Genomic DNA, 24,198 nt, shown 5'->3' with positions numbered 1-24,198 from the left:
ATTGGGTTAAGTTACATCTTATCTCAAAAACAAACCAAAAATTACAAAGAAAAAGTGGTAGAGCACTTGGGTAGCATGTGTGGGGCCCCGAGTCTAATTCCTAATACTAAAAAAGAAAAACAAAAAAAGACTTGCATATTTTCTACAAGTAACGGATTGTGGAAAATGCTATTGGAGTAGTAGCATTTGAAAATCTTTTGGAACATTTCCATCTTGGAATGAGATCCTTTTACTTAAAAAGGTTGTGAACCACTGTCTACCTATCTATAGCTTAGGTATAGAAAAATCCTAATTTTAGCTTTGTAGAGAATGTGTTTCAGTATCTGTGGATAAGCTCATTTCCAAATTCTTTGTTATGTAACTATTTGTATTCTGATAAGCAGTTTACATGATACTTTAGAATAAAGAAAGGAATATAGGGCAAGGAATCTGTTGTGCCTTTACTTCTTAGATTTATTTATTCTTAATAGGCTGCTTATACCTTTTGTGGCTATTTTGCAAGAGAATCTTGCAATTTAATCATCTGCTTTATATTCAGTTTTCATGCTAATATGAGATTTTACCTTTTTTAGAGTTCTTTGCTCTTTATTATGAACTTTTTTTTTTAACAGAAACTGCACTGGTAATGAAATTTTTGGGAGGTGGCTTTGTTTTGCAAAGAGTTTTATTTTGGTAGTAGCTGTTGCTACTGCTCTCCCCTGCTTGTTATCTGTGTGTATGAATTTACTAACACAAATGCCACTGTCCCGTGGAAAATAGCTGTGAAATAAAATTGTAGAGATTTTTCTTTTGCCTATTAGATTGTGAGCCCCTTTGTACAATTTTTTTTTCTTCACATTAGCAGGTGCCTTCATGTTTGAACAGCGTCTTTTATGAAATGCTGATTGCAGTGTGATAGTTGCTGTTCTGGGCAAAGGTTCCTGCTGAGTTACAGTAATTGCTTTGGGTATTAACAGCAATAAAAGCAGAAGCTTCTGTTGTCAGTATTGGTATGGTACAACACATTAAAGCATCTGCAAAAACAAGTGGGAAGTAGGGTGTGATATGTTTGGAGACCTTCGTAAAATCACATACTGCTGTTTCTTACGTATTTGAGGTTCTGTGTTGATCATGTTCATAAAAGTAGTTGTTATATAAGGATAATGGAGGTGATGAAATATTTTCTCCTGAAGAAATGTAGTTTTTCCCAACTTTCTGCTTTTCTTGGTTCTGTATAGTTAACTGAATAGATGAGAATAATCAAGATTTTTTCCCCTTTCCAGTTTATCCAAGCTAAAAGGGAAAAGAGCAGAAGGAAATAACTTTATCTTCAAGATTTTAAAAAGAAGAGATTGGAGTTGCTTTTGCCCATAGCAAAATGTGGCAAACTGGAACAATATAAAATGAAAACAAAAAATGAATAGCTTTGAAATATTGACAGAATCTGTTTTATGTTTTTAGCTATAATGAAACAAAACATTGGTTTAGGGTTGTAACTGAGAAATGTGTTTCTTTGCTTACATAGAAAAATAAGTATTAATCATAAATCATAAATTTTGAGTTCAAGGGACTGTTTTGGGACTGATTAAAAAAAACCTAATCTGTGACTGTTCTTTATTATAGTACATATTACAGTGTCAAGGGTCTAAGGTAAGATGAACAATGTTAAAGATGATAAAAGCTTAATGACTTAAGAAGTGGGAATGAGGGAACGTTTTCTACCAGTCGTGGGGAATAGCATAATGCCAATTTATTGAACTCAGGCCTCTGGGTAGCATTTAATTCCAGGTGAGATAAGAAGAGTCTTTGGGTTTTCTGTGGATCTTGGTTGTCTTATAGGTCCTGCTCCTACATTTACCTAGAGGCTGAGTCTATCCCATAGGACTTGGCTGTCTTATGTCCTGATTGATGTCTTTGGGCCTGTCAGACTATTTAGATAGCTTCCCTTCCCTCTCAAAATATCCCAATTTGGATGATAGGTTATGTAGTCATCTTGTCTGCCTGACTTCTGCTTTAATGTTTAAGCATAAGAATGCAGGACCAGGGGCTGGGAAGGTGGCTCAGTGGTAGAGTGCTTGCCTTGCATGCATGAGGTCCTGGGTTTGATCCCTCAGCACCACATAAGCAGAAAAAGCTGGAACTGGTGCTGTGGCTCAAGTGGTAGAGCGCTAGCCTTGAGCTGAAGAGCTGAGGGACAGTGCCCAGGCCCAGAGTTCAGGCCCCACGACCGGAACCCCGCCCCCCCCCCCAAAAAAACAAACAAAAACAAAACGCAGAACCGTGCCACCTCATACTGACAGGCGTATTTTTAATATAGACTTCACGGGAGTGAAAGCGGCTAGAGGCTGTGACAGTGTAGGATAATTAAGTTCCTAACCTTGCTGAGGCTTGCAAAGGTAGCATTTTCAAGGGAAATGAATTGTGTATTTTATTAGAAAGCATTGTTATCGTAGGAAGTACTCATTTGATTGGCTTGTTTCCAAACTAGGGGAGATTTAGTTTTGGTTGTGACTCTATTGACCCAAGATTATTTAAGGAAGAAGTAATCCAAATTGGGGCTGAAGTGAGCAGGAGAGGTGGCATGGGCAGAACATGCTTACTTAGAAGCAGGAAAAAGGAGCAACAATTAAGTAAGCCTGTGTTGTACCTTAGGTTTTTTGTCTGAGAAATAATAAAGTGCCTGGTAAAATTCTTTCTTTAGTTCTTTGAAGCAGTAGTAGTGTGTTTGCAATCGTGATCTTCTGTTGCCTGGCTGGAAACTATTAATTATTATTAAAGATTTCTTTTTAATCATTTGGAGTTGGGAAGCTGAGGAACTGGGGAAGTTAGCAAGGTTGGCACAGGCCTGGGTGGGCTGACAGTGTGGGTGGGAGCTCTGGAGAGCAGGGAGACCTCCCGCTGATTCCGCCCCACCCTCCCCTGTGGCCTGAGCTCCTCAAGCTTCTCTCCACAGCTTTCTTCCATTATCCTCCTGCTCCCTTTCCGTGTGACCGGGCTAGATTGAGGGTTCTCCAGTAATGGCAACTGGTGACTGAAAGAATCTTTTGCTGCCCTGGTTCCCCCAAAGGTTTTCTAGGTCAGCATGTGACTTAGTTTGCTTTGAGGGTTTTCTTCCTGAGTCCGGATCATCAAGGAATATTTTATACCAGAATGCAAATAGATCATGATAAATACCTCTGACTAGTATTTATTAAAAATCTTCAGGGGACTGAAAAAGTACTAAATATTGTAATCTGAGATTCTTTAGTAACCTGAGATTCAAACTGAACCATTTTAATTGTACAATTCAATTGAGAAGGACATTCATTTTTTTTGTTCTGAAAGGAAATTTTCTTTCTTGATTTCACTTAAAAAAACATTCCATTGACACAATTGGTTTCTAGAAATAAAAATGGAGTTAGATAATGCTAGCAAAATATCATAAGTGAGTAATTTTGTTTTAGTTTGACTGTTCCTTGTAGTACTTCTACCTAGCTCTTTATTCATAGGTCAGTAATCAAACCATTATTTTAATCTTCTGCCTGAAAATGCTGTGTGCATTCCTAAATTTCATCATGCTATAAAAGGAAGTATAGTTTTGGTTTTCTGGAGTTCTTTTCTTTTCTTTTCTTTTTTTTTTTTTTTTGTTGGTCGTGGGGCTTGAACTCTGGGCCTGGGCGCTGTCCCTCAGCTCTTCATCTCAAGGCGAGCGCTCTACCACTTGAGCTACAGCGCCACTTCCGGTTTTCTAGTGGTTTATTGGAGATAGGAGTCTCCCGGTCTTTCCTGCCCGGGCTGGCTTTGAACCGTGATCCTCAGATCTCAGCCTCCTGAGTAGCTAGGATTACAGGCGTGAGCCACCAGTGCCCAGCTTCTGGAGTTATTTTCAAGTGTTAACCTCAAATAAGTCTCCAGAAAGGGTAATTATTACAAATACAATTTTCCATGCTATTGATTTGTTTTATTACAGGCCCGGGCCTGTAATCCTAGTTACTCAGGAGGCTGAGATCTGAAGATTGGTTCAAAGTCAGCCTGGGCAGGAAAAATCTGTGAGACTCTTATCCCTCCAATTAACTACCAGAAAACCAGAAGTAGTGCTGTGGCTGGAAGTGGTAGAGTGTTAACCTTGAACTGGGGCGTGTGAAGGGGGAGGAAGGGGTTGGGATGGGACAAAAACCTCGATGGTAGTACCCAGGCCCTGAGTTCAAGCCCCAGGACCAACAAAAAATAAATAAAGCATCCTTAAACCAGGCAAGTCATCCTTAAACCTAGTCTAGAACGTCCTTAGATTTGAGAATTGATGACAACATGGTTTTTGTTGGACACACAGACAGGAGTGTGGTGTGTCCTCCATTTTCTAAACAGCAGTCACTCTTTTTTTTAAAAATTTTTTTATTGTTATTGTAAAAGTGATGTATAGAGGGTTACAGTTACATAACTCAGGTGATGAGTCTGTTTCTTTCTGGATAATTCACCCCTTCCCTTGCTGTCTCCCAGTTTTTCCTTTCCATCCACCCACGTTGTATAGTTGATTTTCCACATAGTGTTTAGTGAGTACCACTGCTGCATTTGTTTACCCTTTGTCCCTCTATTTCTGTGCCCCCCCTTGTCCTCCTGAAGACAGATAAACGAACAAGCAAGACAAAAAGAAAATAAAACAAAAACAAAGATTAAAAACCTTCATTCTTGTGGCTGATTGTGAGTGTGGAATAGCTAAAGATGACACCTCACTAGCTCAACTTGGGGAAGACATACCTGATTCTGCCATGAATATGTGTGGGGCCAAGTTATTCCATACTGTTATTATGGTATGATTGAATACCATATTCCTTACTATATTTCACGGACGTATGCGATCAAGTAGGGGGAAACATTTTGAAATGTCTCTTAACCTTACTCCAAAGCCATCCATCAGCGTTTACTGCTGTGTTCCCTGACAGTGCAACAGAGGAGGGGCTACAGAGAGATTGTCTTTAGCTTAGGTTCACTTGTCATTGAAAATGCCCTCTCTCCATGTATTTACTTTCTCAGAAGTGGATTGAAAGCAATATGAAGCTGGTTTTATTATTTAAAATAAAAACTTACTGAGGATATATAATTACACTTTTTTCCCCTCATTTTTGTCAGATACGTAGGCAAAATTATGTCTCCTGATAGAGACTTCATTGCCATGCACTCTGGGTTCACACAGTGAATTGATCAGATTTATGCATTGTATGCCACCACGTTCATTCGAGCATGGCTTTTGTGACCATGCAGCACTGAAAGTGTGGTTTGTGCAAATTCAGAAAATGGTTATTCATTTTAATAGCAGAAAAAATCTTGTATTAAACCCTTTGTTGGTATGATGGGATCAGGGAACGACTCTGAATTAATTTGAACATAAGTAGTTCACAATCTGGGATATGTTGTTCTGGAATTAAGATGAGGGGTGGTAGATTGCACAGGTTCAGAGTTGGGATTTGACCTCAGTTTGTCTGGGTTCCTGTCCCCTACCTCAGTTGTTGTCTTTTAGGACTTTGGGTAGGAAGCTTTTAACTTTTAACTTTGCTTTACCTGTGCAGTTGGGATGTTTTTAGAAAAATTGGTGCAGCCCACAAGTTTTGCAGCACAAGACCTGCCCCTAGAACACCAGTGATTGTGTTAATAACGCGTAGTTGCTTTTCTAGATTTATCTATGCTTTACTGTAAAGACAGATACCTTTTGTGTTTTGTTCACTGATGAACCCTGTGTGCTCAGCACATTACCTGACCATAATATTGAATAGTGACTGAAGGTTAACACTTCAGTGGAAAAAAAGTTTGCATCAGTAGTAGTTGTTTGATAAAATGACATTCATTAACTACAAATAATTAGCTTTGTGTCTAGTAATTCCAGAAAGACTGTTCATTTGCATCTTAACCTCTTGATAGCCTGCAGTGTGCAGTATTTTATGTTTTTCAATAATAAAACTTCCTTTTAAGGTATTTCTTTTTTAAAAAGATAGATCTTAAATGAATGTCACCAAAGTCATATTTTTTTTAGGTGTCAGTGTATTTTGGTTTGAAATTTCTATATAGCTGACTTTTAACAAAGATAAACAGGGGCTTCGTTTACATGTGAACATCCCAGAAAAGGCTGCCCTGATGACAAAAGCCTGTGGATGTCGTGTCCATTTTGTGTGAACAGGAAAGATGTGGTTCGACCTACTTTCTGATGGCCCTCAAGGTGTTCCTTACAAAACGGAGTGTCTGGCATCCCTTCTTCTCTTCATTTGTTTGGATGCTCTCTATAAGAAGAGTTGTGCCATCCATTTACAGCTTTGTGATGTGTGTAGTGTGAGTAATGACGCACAAGCCTTAAAATGTGCACGAAATGTTTCTAGATTTTAGAGCGTGGCCTTCAGTGTTCCTTGCAGAGATGATGGAACACACAGCTGAAATAATTTTTTCAAAGAAATGGTCTTTTCTGTTAGCTTAGTGTTCTCACCTGTCAGAAGTGAGTGTATCAGCATGATTATATTCCTAAACATTACCCCCCTTGTTTTATTTTGAGGCAATGAATAATAATTGTACATATTGATAGACTTCAGTATATAGTTCCCAAGGCAAAACATGATATTTATTACTGAATTGGAGTGAGTGTTCTTCCTGAAGCTACCTTTTTTTTTTTTCTTGGCTTAAAATAAAGGTCAGCCTTGCTCATGTCAGTGTTGTAAAAAGAAGTACATAGGGCACTCGGTTTTCAATTTCATAGTGCTGTGAGCAAGGACTAGATGCCCCTCACATATGTAAATTTGAAGTTGATAATCTTATTTAATTCAGGAAGAGAGGAGGTAGAGAGAAATTTCTTAGCTTTGGGGTGGGTAGATGGAAGGGTGAGGTTGTTGTTGGACACCATGCCTCTCACCTCCTCTCCTCAGTTATTGAACAGTGAAGGAGAAGAGATTGCAGTCCTTGTGTCCCTCTGCATGATGTGACTGTCCAATCAGAAGTGGATAGAAGCATTCCTGGAAGAGGGGCTCACAATGAGATGCTGGGAGTGAACAGTCTCAGAACATCTTATTTGGCCCATTTCCTCTGTTACTTATCAGTGTGATTTCAGTCTTGGCTGGTAGGCAGGAGAGGCCACTGGGACCTAAAGTTTTAATGGGGCATAATTACTATGAAGTCGGGTAATTCATTTTCTTCTAATTTAATTGGATTTTAGGACTGTAAGAGATCATTGAAGAAATTTTGTTTAACTATATATATATATATATACATATATATATATATATTGCATAAAATATTTACCTAAAGATGTAATTTGCTAAACTTACTGTGAATTTTTTTCCAGTGTAGAAAACTAGCTATTCTAATTTTTTTTCAAAGAGCATAAAGTTGAGATAATGCTGTGTTTGTAGAGACCTGTGGGAAAATATTGGTGAAATTGTGTTCAAACTTGATTCCTTAGAACTGGAAATTTCTAATCTGTATGTATATATGTATGCATGTATCAAGAACCAACTTGAAATCTGAATTGGAGATTCTGGTTAATTGAATTGCGGATATAAGAGACCAACCAGAGATTTGCTTTGTTTTCATGTTATGTTGAGAAATACTGACTGTACTGGAAGGCGCAGTTAAATTTGACGAGCTGGTAGGGGTGGAGGGGGAGGTCTGACTACTACCCCTGTTGTCATTGAGGTGACTGGCTTTTGGAGAAAGGAGAAGAAAGTGATCATGATAAAGGCATTCCTAGTATTAGCTTATTTTTTGTTTTGTCTTGGGATGTGTTAAAAGAGATATACAAAAATGAGTAGTTGATGGATTTCATTGAAATTTGGTTTAGAGAAATTGTTAGAGAATGTTTCCCAAAGAGAATTTTATGTAACAAGACATCTTAGTAAGGATTTAATAATAAAAAGTTTGCTTATCTGTAATTTTAAAACAACTTGAAGAGCAGAAGTTCTTATCTATAAGAAAGTATATTTTATAGCTTTTTAAAGTCCATTTAATGCTACATTAAATGGAATGGCTTAGTTTTTAAAAAAATGTTATGTGCCCGCTATATTTGAAAGGGAACATGTTTGACTATTATTTAAAGTGTCTGTACTGATACTTAACAGGGACCGTGCTGGCTTTCAGAAGTTGCTGTCCAGTCTTTTTCTACTGGTCTTAAATGATTTCAAAGTTTATTTTAAAAAAGAAAGTGGTACATACTAGACTGCTTCTGCCCCTGCAAGAAGAAAATGACTGTCTTCACCTTCTTGCTCTGCTTGTTCACTGTCCTCACTTGTGGGCATTCGGAGGAAATTAACTTACTTGAATGCAGTCTTCTTTTCTCTGCTTTAAAGCTTCTATTTATCTTGCCCTCGGCTTTACAAAATTAAAGTAAGGACTTCCAGAAAGTGACAGGGTCTTTCTTTGGCTCCTTTGATGGCTCGAATACTTCTGTAATATGCCCACATCTTGTATTTTTAGCATTTCACATGTAGAAACTCTTCTGAAAGCTCAGTTTGTCCACTGTTGTGTTTATCTGACTCCACTGATTTTTTTCAAAAATTATTATTAAAAGCAAAGCATGCAAATGTTACTGTGCCTTGGCATTTTGTCACATCTTACCTTGGTTATTTTGAGGGGCACACACCATACTCTTTGTGACAGGACTTAAGTTAAAACATGAGCCAGGAGGCTCCCATGGGTACTTGCATTGGAGTTAGGAGACAGCTTTGACTAATCCAGCCCTCGAACAAATTCTCTGAGATGTCAGAGACTGTCTGCGAAAGGAGTTTTGCAGAGACCTACTTGTGTGCTGAGTGCCCCTGATAACCAGGGCATGAGGGGCATTGGGCACGTTAACTTAAAACTGTTTTCTCTTTTAGGTCCACAACTCCCAGGCCTGTTGCAGATCTCCAACTCCTGCTTTGTGTGAGCCCCCAGCATGCTCTCTGCCGGTGGCGTCTCAGCCGCCACAACATCTTTCTGACGCCGGGAGAGGGCCTGTAGGGGTAAGGAGAATCCCGTTTTTAAAAGCCGCCAGTATTTTATATCCCACAGGCAACGAAATAGGGACATGACCCCTCCCCGGTATTTTATATCTCACAGGGTATGAAATAGGGACACGACCCCTCCCCGGACCCCCTGTAGGAATGTGCTGTATCACATGTGTTTTTAACAGTAACGAGTACATGCACAGAGGAAGCAAGATACGGGACTTGCCTTACCCCTCTAGAACAGTTCCAGAAGCGAGCAGGGTTTGGGGGAGGGTATTTGGGCCCCAGCAGAGAGCATGCTGGGCTGCTGCAAGGAGCAGGAGCTGGCAATCAGCAGCGAGTATGGATGTTGGCAACCGAAATGGGGGACAAAGGGGGTAAGTTTGAGTCCAAGTGTTGAGTGTACGTTTCCCCCAGTCTCATCAGGACTCATGGCCCACAGACTTAAACTTTTTCCGGATACTGCCCTCCTAGGACATTCTGTAGAAGGCTGTTATGAAACGGTGAGCTTTTTACTGCAATGGTAGATAGAGAACAAATACCACTTGAAAAGGCTAAGGTTGGGCTGTAGGTCCTTCTCCTAGCTGTTATTTGGTGATGATGCAGCTGTGAGGTGCAGCAGGATGTAGTAGTTGTAGCATTCTACCAGTAGGACAGGGGCCTGCCCTGTGTTGGGTGCTCCCCAGAGATTCTTCCTGTGTGTGTATGAGTACCTCCTCGCCCCGCCCCCCACCCCAAAAGCTGTGTACACATTTTGCATTTTTCCTTCCTTTAGGAGGACTTAATGGTACCTTTTCTAAAAGGCAGGGGTTTTGAAACTGGTTGCCAACTTGAAGTGCAATCTGACTGTAGGGCTAATGGTTGTAGTCTGTTAGGATAGTGTGTACTCTCTCCCTGTCCCTGTCCCTGTCCCTTTCCCTCTCCCTGTCTCTACCCCCTCCCCCCCACACACAACAAAATAGTGCCAATACATGATGAATTCTTTGGTTGCAGTGTGCAACATTAGTATCTTGGCACTAAGAAAGAGCTCTCTGGCTGGGCTGTAGCACTGGGGGAAGACAGTGGAGGGTGGAGTAGTGAGGTATGCTAGGTGTGTGTTTGGCCCTCAGTTTGGTGTAGATAGGCAGAATGGAGAAACCTTCCAGGTGGATGCACCACCTTAGGCAGTGCACCAGGGCAGTCTGGGAACTGAGTTTTAAGCCCCACAACCGAAAAAGAAAACAAAAAAGTAAAAAATAATAGTTACACCTACCAAATCATTTTTCCATAGTTGCCATGATTACTTAGTAATTAGACCTTCTACTCAAAAATGGATTCCCACTAAGAAAGCCTTAATTTTCTTGAAATAAAACTTCACAGGACTACCCAAAGCAGTGGGTAGACGTCTGGTCTCTGGGATACTATATTCACACCCAGGGATAAGTGAGCAGAACCAGGCTGGTACTTCAGCCTTCACTCTGTTCTCCTATATGTATTTAAGAAGGGGGCTGGGAAGGTGGCTCAGTGGTAGAGCGCTTGCCTTGCATGCATGAGGTTCTGGGTTCGATTCCTCAGTACCACCCAAGCTTGGAAAGCCACGGAAGTGGCGCTGTGGCTCAAGTGGTAGAGAGCTAGCCTTGAGCTGAAGAGCTGGGGGACAGCGCCCAGGTCCAGAGTTCAGGCGCTACGACCAGACACCCCAAAAAAATTTTTAAAAAGTGGATGTTCACAAAAAATAAAAATTAAAATAAAAAAAGTGGATTTATCTTTCAGGCTAACATTTTCTTGATGGATTGTCCTATCAATGCAATGAAGCATTAGATTGTTTTATTTACCACTAATATTAACCAGGATTTGCTGACTGGATTTGAAATTTTTTTGTAATACTGATTTTTATTAGACTTTAGCATTACAGATGACCAGTATTTAGGTATTTACTTTTTAACAATAATAATAACAACCGTATTATGTCCACTGAAGATTTAAGTAAATTCATGACTGGTGGAGCACCCAGAAACTGTTAAATATAGGTTATAGAAGTTCTGTAGCAAGATGATGCATCTTCTCTTGGTCAGATGATTCTGCGTAAAGCAAAGTGTATTGATTTGTTCTTTAATGATGCTTCATGCTGCCAAAGTCATTTGTGCTGGATCTGAATCGGATCCACTTGGCAGAGCTCCCTTCTGCCCCCACAAGTGGAGCTCTCATAAATTCTAATACAGTGTAATGGGAGACTGCTGGGAGGAAAACTGATTGCAGGCTTGCAGACTATATCATTAACGTTTCTTGCCATGATACACCAGATGTCTTCTCTAATAGACTATTTTTGTTAATTTGGTTTTTATAGGATAACATTACATCATAATTTAACTTTCTTTGTCTATTCAGGTGTATGTGATCTGTGGTTCTACACTAATGATGATAAACTCATTAGTGTGTGTATGTGTGTGTGTGTGTGTGTGTGTGTGTGTGTGTGTGTGTGTGTATATATATATATATATATATATATATATATATGTATGTACCTTTTTTTTTTTTTTGTGGTCGGTTATGGGGCTTGAACTCTGGGCCTGGGCGCTGTCCCTCAGCTCTTCAGCTCAAGGCGAGCGCTCTACTGCTTGAGCCACAGCGCCACTTCTGGTTTTCTAGTGGTTTATTGGAGATAGGAGTCTCATGGTCTTTCCTGTCTGGGCTGGCATTGAACTGTGATCTTCAGATCTCAGCTTCCTGAGTAGCTAGGATTACAGTTGTGATCCACCGGCGCCTGTATATATGTATCTTATTTGGGTTGTATATGTGTGCGTATGTGTTCTGGAGGGGCAACTTTTTGTTATCAAGAATCTTGATCTTGGATTTATTTATTTTCTTTCTCTCTTTCTCTTTCTCTTTCTTTCTCCTTCTCGTTCTCTTTTTCTCCCTCCCTCCCTCCCTCCCTCCCTCCCTCCCTCCCTTCCTTCCTTCCTTCCTTCTTTCTTTTTTTCCTTCCTTCTTTCTCCAAACAGTACTATGTTCACCTGTGGGAGTAGTGAGGGATAAAGGAAGGCAAAGATAACATTGTTGAGATGATTCTTAGACTGGTTTAGGTTTGAGATGATTCCAGTCCTGCAGCTGACTGAAATTAAATGGCAGCATGGTAGAGGCTGTGTTCGGAGCAAGGCTGGCACTGCCATTGATGGGGACACCTTGATGTCCATTATCCTGGATGTGTCTGTGCACACCGCCTGTGTGCACATGCACTTGCCTGTCCTCTTGATGTATTTAGGAATTACTTTGTTTTAGCCATATGCTTCCCCCCCCCCCCCCTTGCCAGTCCTAGGCTTGAACTCAGAGCCTGGATACTGTCCCTGAGCTCAAGGCTAGCACTCTTACCACTTGAGCCACAGCACTACTTCTGGCCTTTTCTGTGTATGTGGTATTGAAGAATTGAACCCAGGGCTTCCTGCATGCTAGGCAAGCACTCTGCCCCTAAGCCACCTTCCCAGCCGTGCCGTCTCCACCCCCCCCCCCCCCCCCAAGCCATGTGCTTTTGTGCATTTTGAAACCCCTGCTACATGGCTAACAGGTATAATTAATACTGTAGGAGTATGGTTTGAACTATTTTGTTTCTATTAGTTTTGTTTCAGTTTGTTTTTTTTTTTTTTCGGTCCGGTCGTGGGGCCTGAACTCTGGGCCTGGGCGCTGTCCCGCAGCTCTTCAGCTTAAGGCGAGCGCTCTACCACTTGAGCCACAGCTCCACTTCTGGCTTTTTTCTTATGTGGTGCTCAGGAATTGAGCCCAGGGCCTCAGGCATACAAGGCAAGCGCTTTACCACTGAGCCACCTTCCCAGCCCAATCAGTTTGTTTTTTTTTTAGTGAACTTTCTAATCCTCAGTTTTCTCACTTTTAAAATGATCATACCACTACTAGCTACCCTCAAAGGATTCTTAGAAAAATTGAATAATTGATTAAATTTCTTACTATTAGATAAGACATACGTTACACAAATTCTTGTTTTAAGAAATTTCTTAGCCTGGCACCCAGTTTGTGCATCACTTAACAATGGGGACAGTTCAAACCAGTGCATCACTAGGCAATCATTTTGTAAACTTCATGGAATGTCCTTGCACAAATTTTGAAGGTATAGCCTAGTATACACATAGGCAGTGTGGATCATGGTTCAAAGGCAGCCCAGGTAGGAAAGGCCGTGAGACTTTTATCTCCAGTTAACTACCTGCTTCCTTTCTAACCCCCCCCCCCAAAAAAAAAGCCAGAAATGAAGCTGTGCCTCAAAGTAATAGAGTGCTAGCCTTAAGCACAGAAGTTCAGGGACTGCACCCAAGATTGACACCCAAAAATAAGACAAACAACAAACATACCAACATAGGAAAGGTATAGCAGAAATATTTAGGTGAGAAATTTTCAGATCTGTTTTAATCTTGTGGGCCACCATCTGTGCCATATTTACTGAAAGAATATTTGTATATAACTATACTCAGCATATATTAAACATACATTAAACAATATTATTACATAAGATGTAAGTTTTGCAAATTCTTGTTTTAAGAAATTTCTTACGCTGGGTACCAGTGTCTCATGCCTATAATCCTAGCTACTCAGGAAGCTAAGATCTGAGAATTGTGGTATGAAGCCAGCCGTGGCAGGAAAGTTCATGAGATTCTTACCACTGAAAAGCCAGAAGTAGAGCTGTGGATAAGTGGTAGAGTGAGCAAAAAAGCACAGGGACAGCACTGAGCCTCTGAGTTCAAGCATCTCTCTCTCTCTAACTCCTCAGCCCCCCCAAAAAAATCAAAATAAAGGAGTTATGATCAAGAATTTAAGCTGGGTGAGGTCGCCTATGTCTAAATTTCCAGCTGTTAGAGAGGCTGAGGTGGGTGGATCACTTGAGACCACAAATCCTAGACCAGCCTACACAACATAATGCCACATCCTGACAGCATGCTGTGGTGTGGGGGAGAACTCCTGTGAGCTCAAGGTGCTCAGAGCTAGATAGAGACCTACCGAAAAATTAGCCAGACCCATCTCAAAACAAACAAAAAATAGCCCCTCAGCAAGATCCCAGGGCAAAACAAAGCAACAACAACAAAAACGCCTGGCGGGCAGTTGCTCTGAATTTCCTTCCTGTTTATCTTAATAGTGTCTATATACATTTGAAAAATGGTAGTTTGTAGTACTTGCTCTTTTTTATTTTTATTTTTCAGAAAAAAAAGTTGGTCCTTGCATTTCCCTGGAGTAAAATTACTGCCCCATCTAGATCCACCTGCCTGGGTTAGTTACAGAGAAAGAAGCTGCGGACAGCAGCAAGGGTGTGGTCTCTGAGGCCCCTGTTAGGTGAGGAGGTACTTGGGCCCCAAGCCATGTGTCCTTTATCTTGGGTATCTGGCCTTTTACTACCCCTTGTGGCCAAGAACACTTTGTGTTTTCAAGTTCAGATAAAGCTTTATTACGTGAACAAATTACTGCAGGAAGACAGCCCTTTGGCCATCTCCTTTGCCATTTTCCAAGAATGCTTTGCTTAGTAACTGTTTTAAGCTTGTCAAACCAGTATAAAAGCATGTACTTTTTCCTTAAGTATTACATTATTATGCATAATTTTTAACATCAGTACCTTTTATGCTTGGGAATTTGGTACCATTTAATAATTAAAAATGAATATTCATTATAAAATACTATTTTAGAAGTGAAGCTGATCGTGTGTGTGTGTGTGTGTGTGTGTGTGTGTGTGTGTGTGTGTGTGTGTGTGTGTGTGTGTGTGTGTGTGTGTGTGTGTGTGTGTGTGTGTGTGTGTGTGTGTGTGTAACCAACTTGTGGCTTCGAAAGCTCTGAAGGCTGAGTCAGCATGTTGGTATGTGCCTTTAATCCCAGTGGTAGGTACAGCTAACACAGGGTGGCAAAGGAAGACTGTCTCAAAAAAGATACAAAGAACTCTAATCAGGCAGGCCTTAGTTCAGCCATGTAGGACGATTTCTCATTATGCACCCTGGTTTCCTCGGTTGTCAACCAGTGTGCCAAAATAACCTTGGGGAAAGATCCCAAGACCTCCTTCCTGCCTTTTATATGTGATTGCAGTGAAAGAAGTTAAGGTGACTGAATTCTCAGAAGAATTGCTAATATAAATGCTGGGATTTAATCTAGCTAACTTAAATGAAAGATGATTACTTAGTTATTGAATTTTAATGTAGCAAAGTATGAAAAATTCTAAAAATATACAACTGACGTAGAGAACACATGGCCTGTTTCCAGATGCACCTGTTTCACCTGGAACAGTGATTGTCTTATCTGCTCATCTGTGAAGGCCGATCCCAAGCTTGTTTGTCCTTGAGGTCCTCTTTCCATCATACGGCTCTGTTCTGAAAGGAGCCTCAAGACACATTTTCTGAGCACAGATTTCAGCAATCCCATTCTTTTATAACTGGCTAGAATTTAAGCAGGCTCTTGTTACCATAGATCTGTATTGGATTTAATGATTATTTGTAAGTTGTATTGAGGTGTGTCTTCTAGAATTACTCCCCCCCCCCCCCCCCCCCCGTCAGTCATGGGGCCTGAACTCTGGGCCTGGGCTCTTTCCCTCAGCTCTTCAGCTCAAGGCTAGCGCTCTACCATTTGAGCAACAGCAGCACTTCCGGCTTTTTCTGCTTATGTGGTGCTGAGGAATCGAACCCAGGGCCTCATGCATGCAAGGCAAGCATTCTACTACGGAGCCACTTTCCCAGCTGTAGAATTACTTTTAATTATATAATTATTGTGGATTTAAATCTGCAGAAATGAGTTTACAGTGCTTAACTTTTTAGCACTACCCCTAGCTTTAGGATGCCCTAGGACTTCTTGAATATATGTGTCAGTACTGAGGCTTGAACTCAAGGTCTTACAGTCTCACTTGGCTTTTTGATTAATGCTAGGGCTCTACTTCTGGCTTTTTGGTGGTTAATTTGGAGGTAAGAGTCTCACAGAATTTTCTGGCTTTGAACTGTGATCCTCAGGACTCAGCCTTCTAAGATTACTGGTGTGAGAATCAGCAGAATTTTGTAATATCCATGTCACCTGTCTGTACTAGAAAGTCTCTCTGGGTCACAATTACATTGAATGTATGTATGTAGATAGGGTCTTGCTATGTAGCTTAGGCTGGCTGGAACTCTTGTTCCTCCTACCTCAGTTTACCCTGTATCGGGTACAGGCACGTGCCAACATTCCTGGTTTATATCAAATTTTGTAGGTCAGAGAATCTAGGTCTGCCTTTATCATTGAGCTGGCATAGCATATTTTGCCAGTAGATAGTACAACAGAATGACTTCAAATCTCTTCATTCAAACTGTATTATGTTGTACTCATCTTGAAAATGTGTACTTGTTTAACCTATGTATTAATGTAAATACCATGTAAAACATTCAACTTTTATTTCTTAAGACCATTTTTACTTCTTAATGCCCATAATAGAGATCCATCTATTTTTTATTGCTTTGATTTAATTTCTATTAAAAACAAATTGGGAAAGAGTTGACTTGTCTAGTTTTTAAGGGCAGTACTAGAACATTTTACCTGAAATTATTTAGAGACAGTGTTAAAGGATATCTGAAAAATTGGAGATTTCATGCGATAATTTCATGCTGATTCATGGAGATTACAAAGTCAATCACTGTCCTCTGTTTGGGTGTCAAATCCTCTCATTCAGATCTTCCTCATTTAATAAAACAGCTTTAATTTTGAACTTCATAAAATTTCTGGAAACATAATTTTCTTGCAGTTTAATGTAAGAATGAGTGCTTTGTGTTAGTGGAAGAGTTCACTTTTTTTGGGGGGGGTTGTTGGGGGGTGGTCGTGGGGCTTGAACTTTGGGCTTGGGCATTGTCCCTGAGCTCTTCAGCTCAAGGTGAGTGCTCTACCACTTGAACCACAGCACCACTTCTGGTTTTCAGATGGTTAATTGGAGATAAGGGTCTCATGGACTTTCCTGCCTGGGCTGGCTTTGAACCCCAATCCTGAGATCTCCGCTTCCTGACTAGCTTAGTAGCTAGGATTACAGGCATGAGCCACCGGTGCCTGTTTAGTTTAAATTTTTTTGTGATGAGTTATCAGGAACTCAAGATGATTTTTCTGTTCTTAAATGGTAATTTGAGTGTGTAGTGCAGCAAATTGTGTCCCTTTTTGCTGCTAAGACTTCTTAGCCTTTGGTTTGCTGAGTCCAAGGACCTTTTCTCCAGCTATGAAGCCCAGCCTTCTTCATGAGCAGAATGCTGCTCCCTCCCCTTGCCTCTGAGATGTGGCTTCAGTCCTTATTGGTCTCCCGTGCCTTTCCCTTTATGGTTCTGCTTCTGCCTCTTAACTGCTTCTGCTGTATTTGAGCCTTGCCTCCTAGATCTGCCCCCCTGCCCTAGCCCAGTCACCTCCATCCCTGCGTCTTTCTCTCTCTCTTTTGCATTATTGGAGCTGGAACTTGCGGCCTTGGCACTTGCCAGGCATTTTTATCCTTTTATTTTTGTTTGTTTTGTTTTGATTTCTTTGTTTAAAACAATTTCAAGCATATAGAGAAATTAAAGAACAGTGCAAAGATGTATAACCCTCCCCTACACCATGGGAGTAGGTAAACCTTGTGTTCTTGAAGTTATGATAACACATGCTGGTTGTGTGATGAGATGAGAATCTCTCTGAGCCTTAGTTCCTTCACTTACAAAACAAAAATGTGGATTCAGTAGCTGAAGGCTACCAGGTCCTGATCCATATTCAGATTCGGATGGGCAGCTGCTTCAGCCATGGTCTGCCCTCTGCTCAGTGGCTATAGTAATAAATAGCACATCTGATCTTGTCCTTTGAGGACCCAGAAATTCAGATGCACTTCCAGGATGACTTATCTTCATCAGCCCTGGGGCATACCATGATCTCAAAATACTGCTCTTATGGTTCTCCCATATTAATTTCCTACCTTCACAGCACTCAAACTTGGCACAAAGTTTGCTTATATCCCTAATACAACAGTGAAAAGCAGTTTATGTATTAATTGCAAACCTAACTACAGACCTGCAAAATCCTAAGTACTAACATTAATCTCCTGGGATGGGTAGTGATGTGTTTCTGAGATAAAATAGCTATTTGTGATTCAGTTGTGTTACTGATTATTTGTAGTTCAAGCTCTTAGTAATGAAAGGTTCTCACATGTGCAGACTGCTGGATTTCCTGTATTGTTCAATTGTACTATTGCTTTATCTTATTTTCATCATCACTGAAAAACCAATGTCAGGTTAAGTTTATCCTGGCAAAAATGTGCTAGAGGCTTTTTTTTTGGGCGGGGGGGGGGGGGTCAGTCATGGGGCTTGTACTCTGGGCCTGGGCACTGTCCCTCAGCTCTTCAGCTCGAGGCTAGTGCCCTACCATTTGAGCTACAGTGCAACTTTTCTGCTTATGTGGTGCTGAGGAATCGAACCCAGGGCCTCATGCATGTGAGGCAAGCAGTCTACCACTGAGCCACCTTCCCAGCCCCTTCTTTTCTTTTTTAAGTAAGTAACTACTGGGTGTTTTCTCCCCTTGGCCTTCTCCCTCCCATGAAAAGGGAGAGGGGTGTGAAACCCAGAGAGTACTATTTGTGACTAGAGTCTTAGCTGGAGGATGACACAGTGTAGTTCAAGTTATTAGTTTATTTTTATTTTTTATTTTTTGCCAGTCCTGGGGCTTGAACTCAGAGCCTGGGCACTGTCCCTGAGCTTCTTTTACTCAAGCACTCTAGCATTTTGAGCCACAGCACCACTTCTAGCTTTTTCTATGTATGTGGTACTGAAGAATTGAACTCAGGGCTTTATGCATGCTAGGCAAGCACTCTACCACTAAGCCACACTCCCAGCCCTCAAGTTTGTTTTTTTTTAAATAAGCTTTTAAAATGATCTTTAAGTCTTTGCATAAAAGAATTTCAATTCAACATGTCATTTTCACATATATATGTTGAACATTAGGCTATATTCACCTGCCTCTTGCCTCTCAATTAGTCTTTCTCCCCTCCCCTTAACCTCTACCCTCCTCTGACAAGACATGTTTCAGCTTGCTGGTATTTTGTTGGACTTGTGTGTTATATGTTCACTTTCTTCCCTGAATGGTTGGAATTCATATGAGTTTGTGTAACTCATAGACCATCCATTACATACCATGCAATACATTTTTCCAGGTAGTACAGAATGCCTATTTTATTATGTCTTGCTTTTTGCTTATTTTTGTTTGCCTGTGATGCTGACTTTGACACTTTTGAACTTTTAATAGAGAGAGACTAGTTGCCACACAGCAGGACCACATGAGACTGGTGCTTTTTAGCTGTGCTACGTATGGCTGCACTGCCCTGGGGCCCTGAAACAGTATAGAGTTGGGATGAGGCAGAACAACCTGAAACAGCAGCTATAAAATGTCTGGGGACCTGCAGGCATTTGAGACTCAAGAGACTGGATCCAAGAATCTGAGCAGGATGCTTGAGCATCACAAGCCAAATTTGCAGGAGAAATATCCACCCATCTCCCGCAGCCCTGGAGGGTGAGAGAAACAGCAAAGTGAGAATTGCCTGGTGTTGGGTTTTCGGGCATTGTGACTGGATGCAACACTTACTGTCTGGGATGACAGGAGATGGATTTGTACTTCAATCAGGAAGCACACTGGCTTATTGTCAGTCTAGATTTTTAAAAATATTTTTTCTTGTCCTGATATATGTAGAAGTAGCCTTACTTGTTACTAGTAAGTTTAATATTTGCTTAGTTATTTCTGAAACCTGAGGAATCCTTCTTCTTATTCAGAATTGGTAAGCTGTGATTGATAGCTTTTGTTTCCCCCCTGGTTTTTCCTTCGTTAGTAGTATTGTCTTGGCAGTGTTAAATTATATACCCACAGATGACTAAAGATTGGCACAGTTACCATGCTAATGGACACACTGGTTTTAAGTGAATTTGTTAACAAATGAGATTGGGCTGCACAAAATAAACTGGTGCATTTTTAAAATTGTTTATAAGGAAGACAGGTGGTAAGTGATAATTGGCAGATTCATGGTTTGGTGCATAGAAGCTGAAATGCTGCTGTGGTTCTTGTGGCTTAGGTGGGGAACTCACATGGATGGAAGCCAGGATCGCTCTCTAGCAGCAGAGGCGGAAGCAGAATGACAGTGGTGCTGGGCTGTTGGAGAATGGTGTGGCAGGAAAGGCACTGTGATTAAATTTCTGATGTTGTCTCTGAGCTGTAAGGTTGAAGATAACACTTTTGCTGAAAACAGGAATCAATACCCGTTCCTGATGCGCTAAATTATTAAAAAGAGCCTCCTTACAGCCGTTCCATTATCTAGGATTTGCCTCAGCTGGTGATTTGTCAGGCAGAGGGAGATTTGTGAGGCATTTTGTATTAAAATTAGTCACTAGGCTGGTGAGTCCCTTTGGATAATTCCCTTCCATTTTACGATGCTCTCCTTAATTCTATTGCCTGAGTGGCTTTTGGGGGGGGGAGGGGCTTGTTCATTGGGTGCATAGACACCATTTTTTTCACCTTGCTTTTCTGTTTTCTTTTGTGGCTATGGGTGGCTGGTTAACAGATTGTTTAGTGACACCTTAGCAAACATCAAATGTGTTTGACATGTTTCATTAACCTGGTAATATGATGAACCTATGTTAATCATATTCTTCCCCTAGCAAGGGAAGAATATAAAGCTGGCTTTTGTCTTGTAGCCTGGCAGGATTGGAAGAGTTAATTTGTTAGATGACTGTTAGGATTTCCATGGACTGAAAAAGAGAAGGCAGAGGGGTAGCCGGGCAGCTCAGTGACAGAACTCTAGCTTAGCACGCCCGAGGCCTTGGCTTTCATTCTTCAGCAGGGTAGAGGGAGGGGAAAGTGGCCCATTTTGGGAATGTTAGGGAGAGAAACTAGCCTGGTGCCGCTTTGGTGCTGGTGTCCTGTCATCCATTGTACCGGGGAAGGAGGAAAGGCCTGTGGGCATGTGCTCACTGCTTTCCTCCTGGCTGCAAGACTAGGTCAGAGGTTCTGTTATGTGGAGTCAGAATTGGGTTTGTCAGTTGGACCTGCAAACTTGCATCTGCTAGGTGACTTTGGAGCAGTTTGTGTCCTTGTAGCCATGTTTTGGAGGGTTTTTCATTCTGCTCAGGAAGAGCAGCCTTGCCCAATTGAGCAGGGCTGTGAGACAGAAAACAGTGCAAAATCACATTGTGCCTTCCCGGCTGCTGCTCAGATGTTACGACACTTTCTTCTAGCATAGGGGGAGAGGGCCAGGTGGGAAGGCAGAGGTTTTTTTTTTTTTTTTTTTTTTTTAATATCTTTTTTTTTTGGGTCTGGTCGTGGGGCCTGAACTCTGGGCCTGGGCACTGTCCCTCAGCTCTTCAGCTCAAGGCTAGCGCTCTACCACTTGAGCCACAGTGCCACTTCCGGCTTTTTTCTTTTTGCTTATGTGGTGCTGAGGAATGGAACCCAGGGCCTCAGGCATGCAAGGCAAGCACTCTACCACTGAGCCAACTTCCCAGCCCTAGGAAGGCAGAGGTTTAGCCAATGTCTAGGGAAAGTTCTAGCAGTACTGTGTGTGTTGGATCCAGTCTGGTAAGCACCTTACTGGGAGGCTGACCCTTTACAGGGAACCCAGCTTCTGGCGGAGTTCCACGTAAGAGCGGATGGAGGGAGAAGGACTGCTCCTCAGCTTGCAACCCTGTCTCCTGGATGGCTGCTGTCTGCTGGAGGACTGGGAATGCCCTTCGGGACACACCCACCACATGCTGGAAGCAGCTGGAGGCTATCCACGTTTTCTCATAGATAGTTCTTTATTTTCTCTTGTGTGCTTCCTTTCTGCCAACCTTTTTTCTTTTATTTTTTTTGCTGGTGCTTATGTTTGAACTTGACTTTGTACTTGGCTAGGCTAGTGCTCTACTAATTGAGCTGTACCTCCAGTTCTGCTTTTTGCTAGTTAACTGGAGATGGAATTTAATGAAATTTTTTTTACCCAGTTTGGCTTTGAACCATGATCCTCTGGATCTTTGCTTTCTTAGTAGGTAGAATTACAGGCTACTGGCATCCAGCAAGTTGCACATGCGTGCGTGCGTGCGTGCGTGCGTGCGTGCGTGTGTGTGTGTGTTTGAGTATAGTATATTGTGAGTTATTTGTTTTCTCTTTCCACTACCAGGTTGTTTTCTGAATTGAATGCATTCTAGTTGAAAGAATAAGTGAGAGACACAGATGGTTGTCTGTCTGGAGTGAGAGGTGGTATTAGGGCAGGCCACTTGCCTGCCCACTTCATAATTCTAGTTAGGCCATCTAGAGTACACCTTTGTTTCAACATAGTAATTTGGAATATACTTCTAACTGTGCACTTCAACTTATTTTATTAAGCTGTCTTTAAAGCAGTTAGAATTCTTGTGAGTATATTACTTTATCCGAAAAACACATACTGTTCATTAACATTTTGTGGTGGAAGACAGAGCAGCCGAGGCCTACTCTGCTGCTGCTCTCATTTCCTACTGGGATTAAGTGACACTTTTCTGTTTCTTAAGGGAATACAATTACTCAGTAAGGCAGTTGAGCCGATAAAGACGTTTTCTACATAAAGCTCTGAAAACTCTTAACAGGACTGATCACTTTATCAGGAGTCTAGTGAAATATATAGTTAAAAGGCTAATGGAAGCTGGGCACCAGTGGCTCACGCCTGTAATCCTAGCTACTCAGGAGGCTGAGATCTGAGGATCTCTGAAACCAACCTGGGCAGGAAAGACTATGAGACTCATGTCCAATTAACAACCAGAATGTGGAAGTGATACTGTTGTTCAAGTGGTAGAGTCTAGCCTTGAGCACAAACAGGTTCAGGGACAGTACCCAGGACCTGAGTTCAAGCCTTACAACCACCCCCTGCGGCCCACCCCCCCCCCCCCAAAAAAAAAAGAAAAGAAAAAGCTAAAGGAAACACTCTTGCTTTTTTTTTTTTTTTTGGGTCCGGTCGTGGGGCCTGAACTCTGGGCCTGGGCACTGTCCCTCAGCTCTTCAGCTCAAGGCTAGTGCTCTACCACTTGAGCCACAGTGCCACTTTCAGCTTTTTTTTCTTTTTGCTTATGTGGTGCTGGGGAATCGAACCCAGGGCCTCATGCATACAAGGCAAGTGCTCTACCACTGAGCCACCTTTCCAGCCCCACTCTCTTGCTTTTTAATGCTGATTATTGTACATATCCAATTCAGTTTTTTTGTTTTGGTCATGGGGCCTGAATCCTGGGCCTAGGCATTGTCCCTCAGCTCTTTAGCTCAAGGCTAGCACTCTACCACTTGAGCCACAGCACTACTTCCGGCCTTCTCTGCTTATGTGGTGCTGAGGAATTGAACCAGGGCCTCATGCACTCGAGGCAAGCACTCTACCACTGAGCCACCTTCCCAGCCCCTCCAATTCAGTTATGTGTATGTCCTTCCATGGTTCTGAGGGAATGGAAACCTGTATCATGACATCAATCCTTCCTTGTGACAGGAGCTTTCCACCGCAAGGTAGCAGATACCTTCTGGTCACAGACTTTCTACACACCTGTCCTGTATGTTTTTAATTCCTACCAGCTTCTTGTTTGGGTTATCAGTCCAGAGACTAGATTAAATTAGAGGCAGCATGACTTTCTTGGAAAATTCAAATAAGAAGTCAAAACCCAGCTGATTTCTCTTCTTAGTAATCTACACCTTGGGCATCTGTCCAACTAGGGTTTTGTTGTATTCAGGCTAGCGTGGGGTAAACTGACTGAAGATGTTTTTTAGATGAAGTAAAAATGTTTGTTATGGGCATAGGCAAAAGTAATTTGACGTGGCTGATGCAAACGAGCAGCTTTCTGGTGATTGGTGTCTGCTCATAAGGACATCCTGGGAAGCCAGGGGAGACACCACCAGGCCTGTATCTCTTTACTACTGAAGGAGTGCTTCGGAGATCATCTGATTGACAGTGGTTCTGGGAGTCATTGATGTTGAAAGACACTGTCTTAGTATTACTATTAACCATGACCTTACACTCCAAACCATCTTTTTTTTTTTTTTTTTGTGCCAATTCTGGGCTTGAACTCAGGGCCTGTGTGCTGTCCCTGAGACTCCCTGCTCAAGGCTAGTGCTCTACCACTTGAGCTAGAGCGCCACTTCTGGCTTTTTCTGTGTATGTGGTAATGAGGAATTGAACCCAGGGCTTCATACATGGTAGGCAAGCACTATACCACTAAGCCACATTCCCAGCCCCTCTCCAAACCATCTTTAAGAAACATTATTACTTTTTTTTTTTTTTTTTTGGTCGGTCGTGGGGCTTGAACTCTGGGCCTGGGCGCTGTCCCTCAGCTCTTCAGCTCAAGGC

The 24,198-nt window shown here is 41.7% G+C and overlaps 1 protein-coding gene across 2 annotated transcripts in view; it reads left to right on the top strand.

The window, feature by feature from the left end:
• Rere (arginine-glutamic acid dipeptide repeats) overlaps positions 1 to 24,198 on the top strand; it is a 402,127-nt gene that overhangs the window by 165,693 nt on the left and 212,236 nt on the right. Inside the window, exon 4 of one of the 2 annotated variants that reach the window (XM_070037277.1) lies at positions 8,805 to 8,930. The exons of the other annotated variant lie outside the window; for it this stretch is intronic. Coding sequence (XP_069893378.1) covers positions 8,805 to 8,930 — 126 coding nt within the window. The remainder of the gene's footprint in view (positions 1 to 8,804; positions 8,931 to 24,198) is intronic. 2 annotated transcript variants of the gene reach the window in all.

Source organism: Dipodomys merriami, unplaced genomic scaffold, assembly GCF_024711535.1.
Source record: "Dipodomys merriami isolate MVZ:Mamm:240054 unplaced genomic scaffold, mDipMer1.0.p SCAF_28, whole genome shotgun sequence".
Lineage (NCBI taxonomy): Eukaryota > Metazoa > Chordata > Mammalia > Rodentia > Heteromyidae > Dipodomys > Dipodomys merriami.
This window is presented reverse-complemented; position numbering and strand designations above follow the sequence as displayed.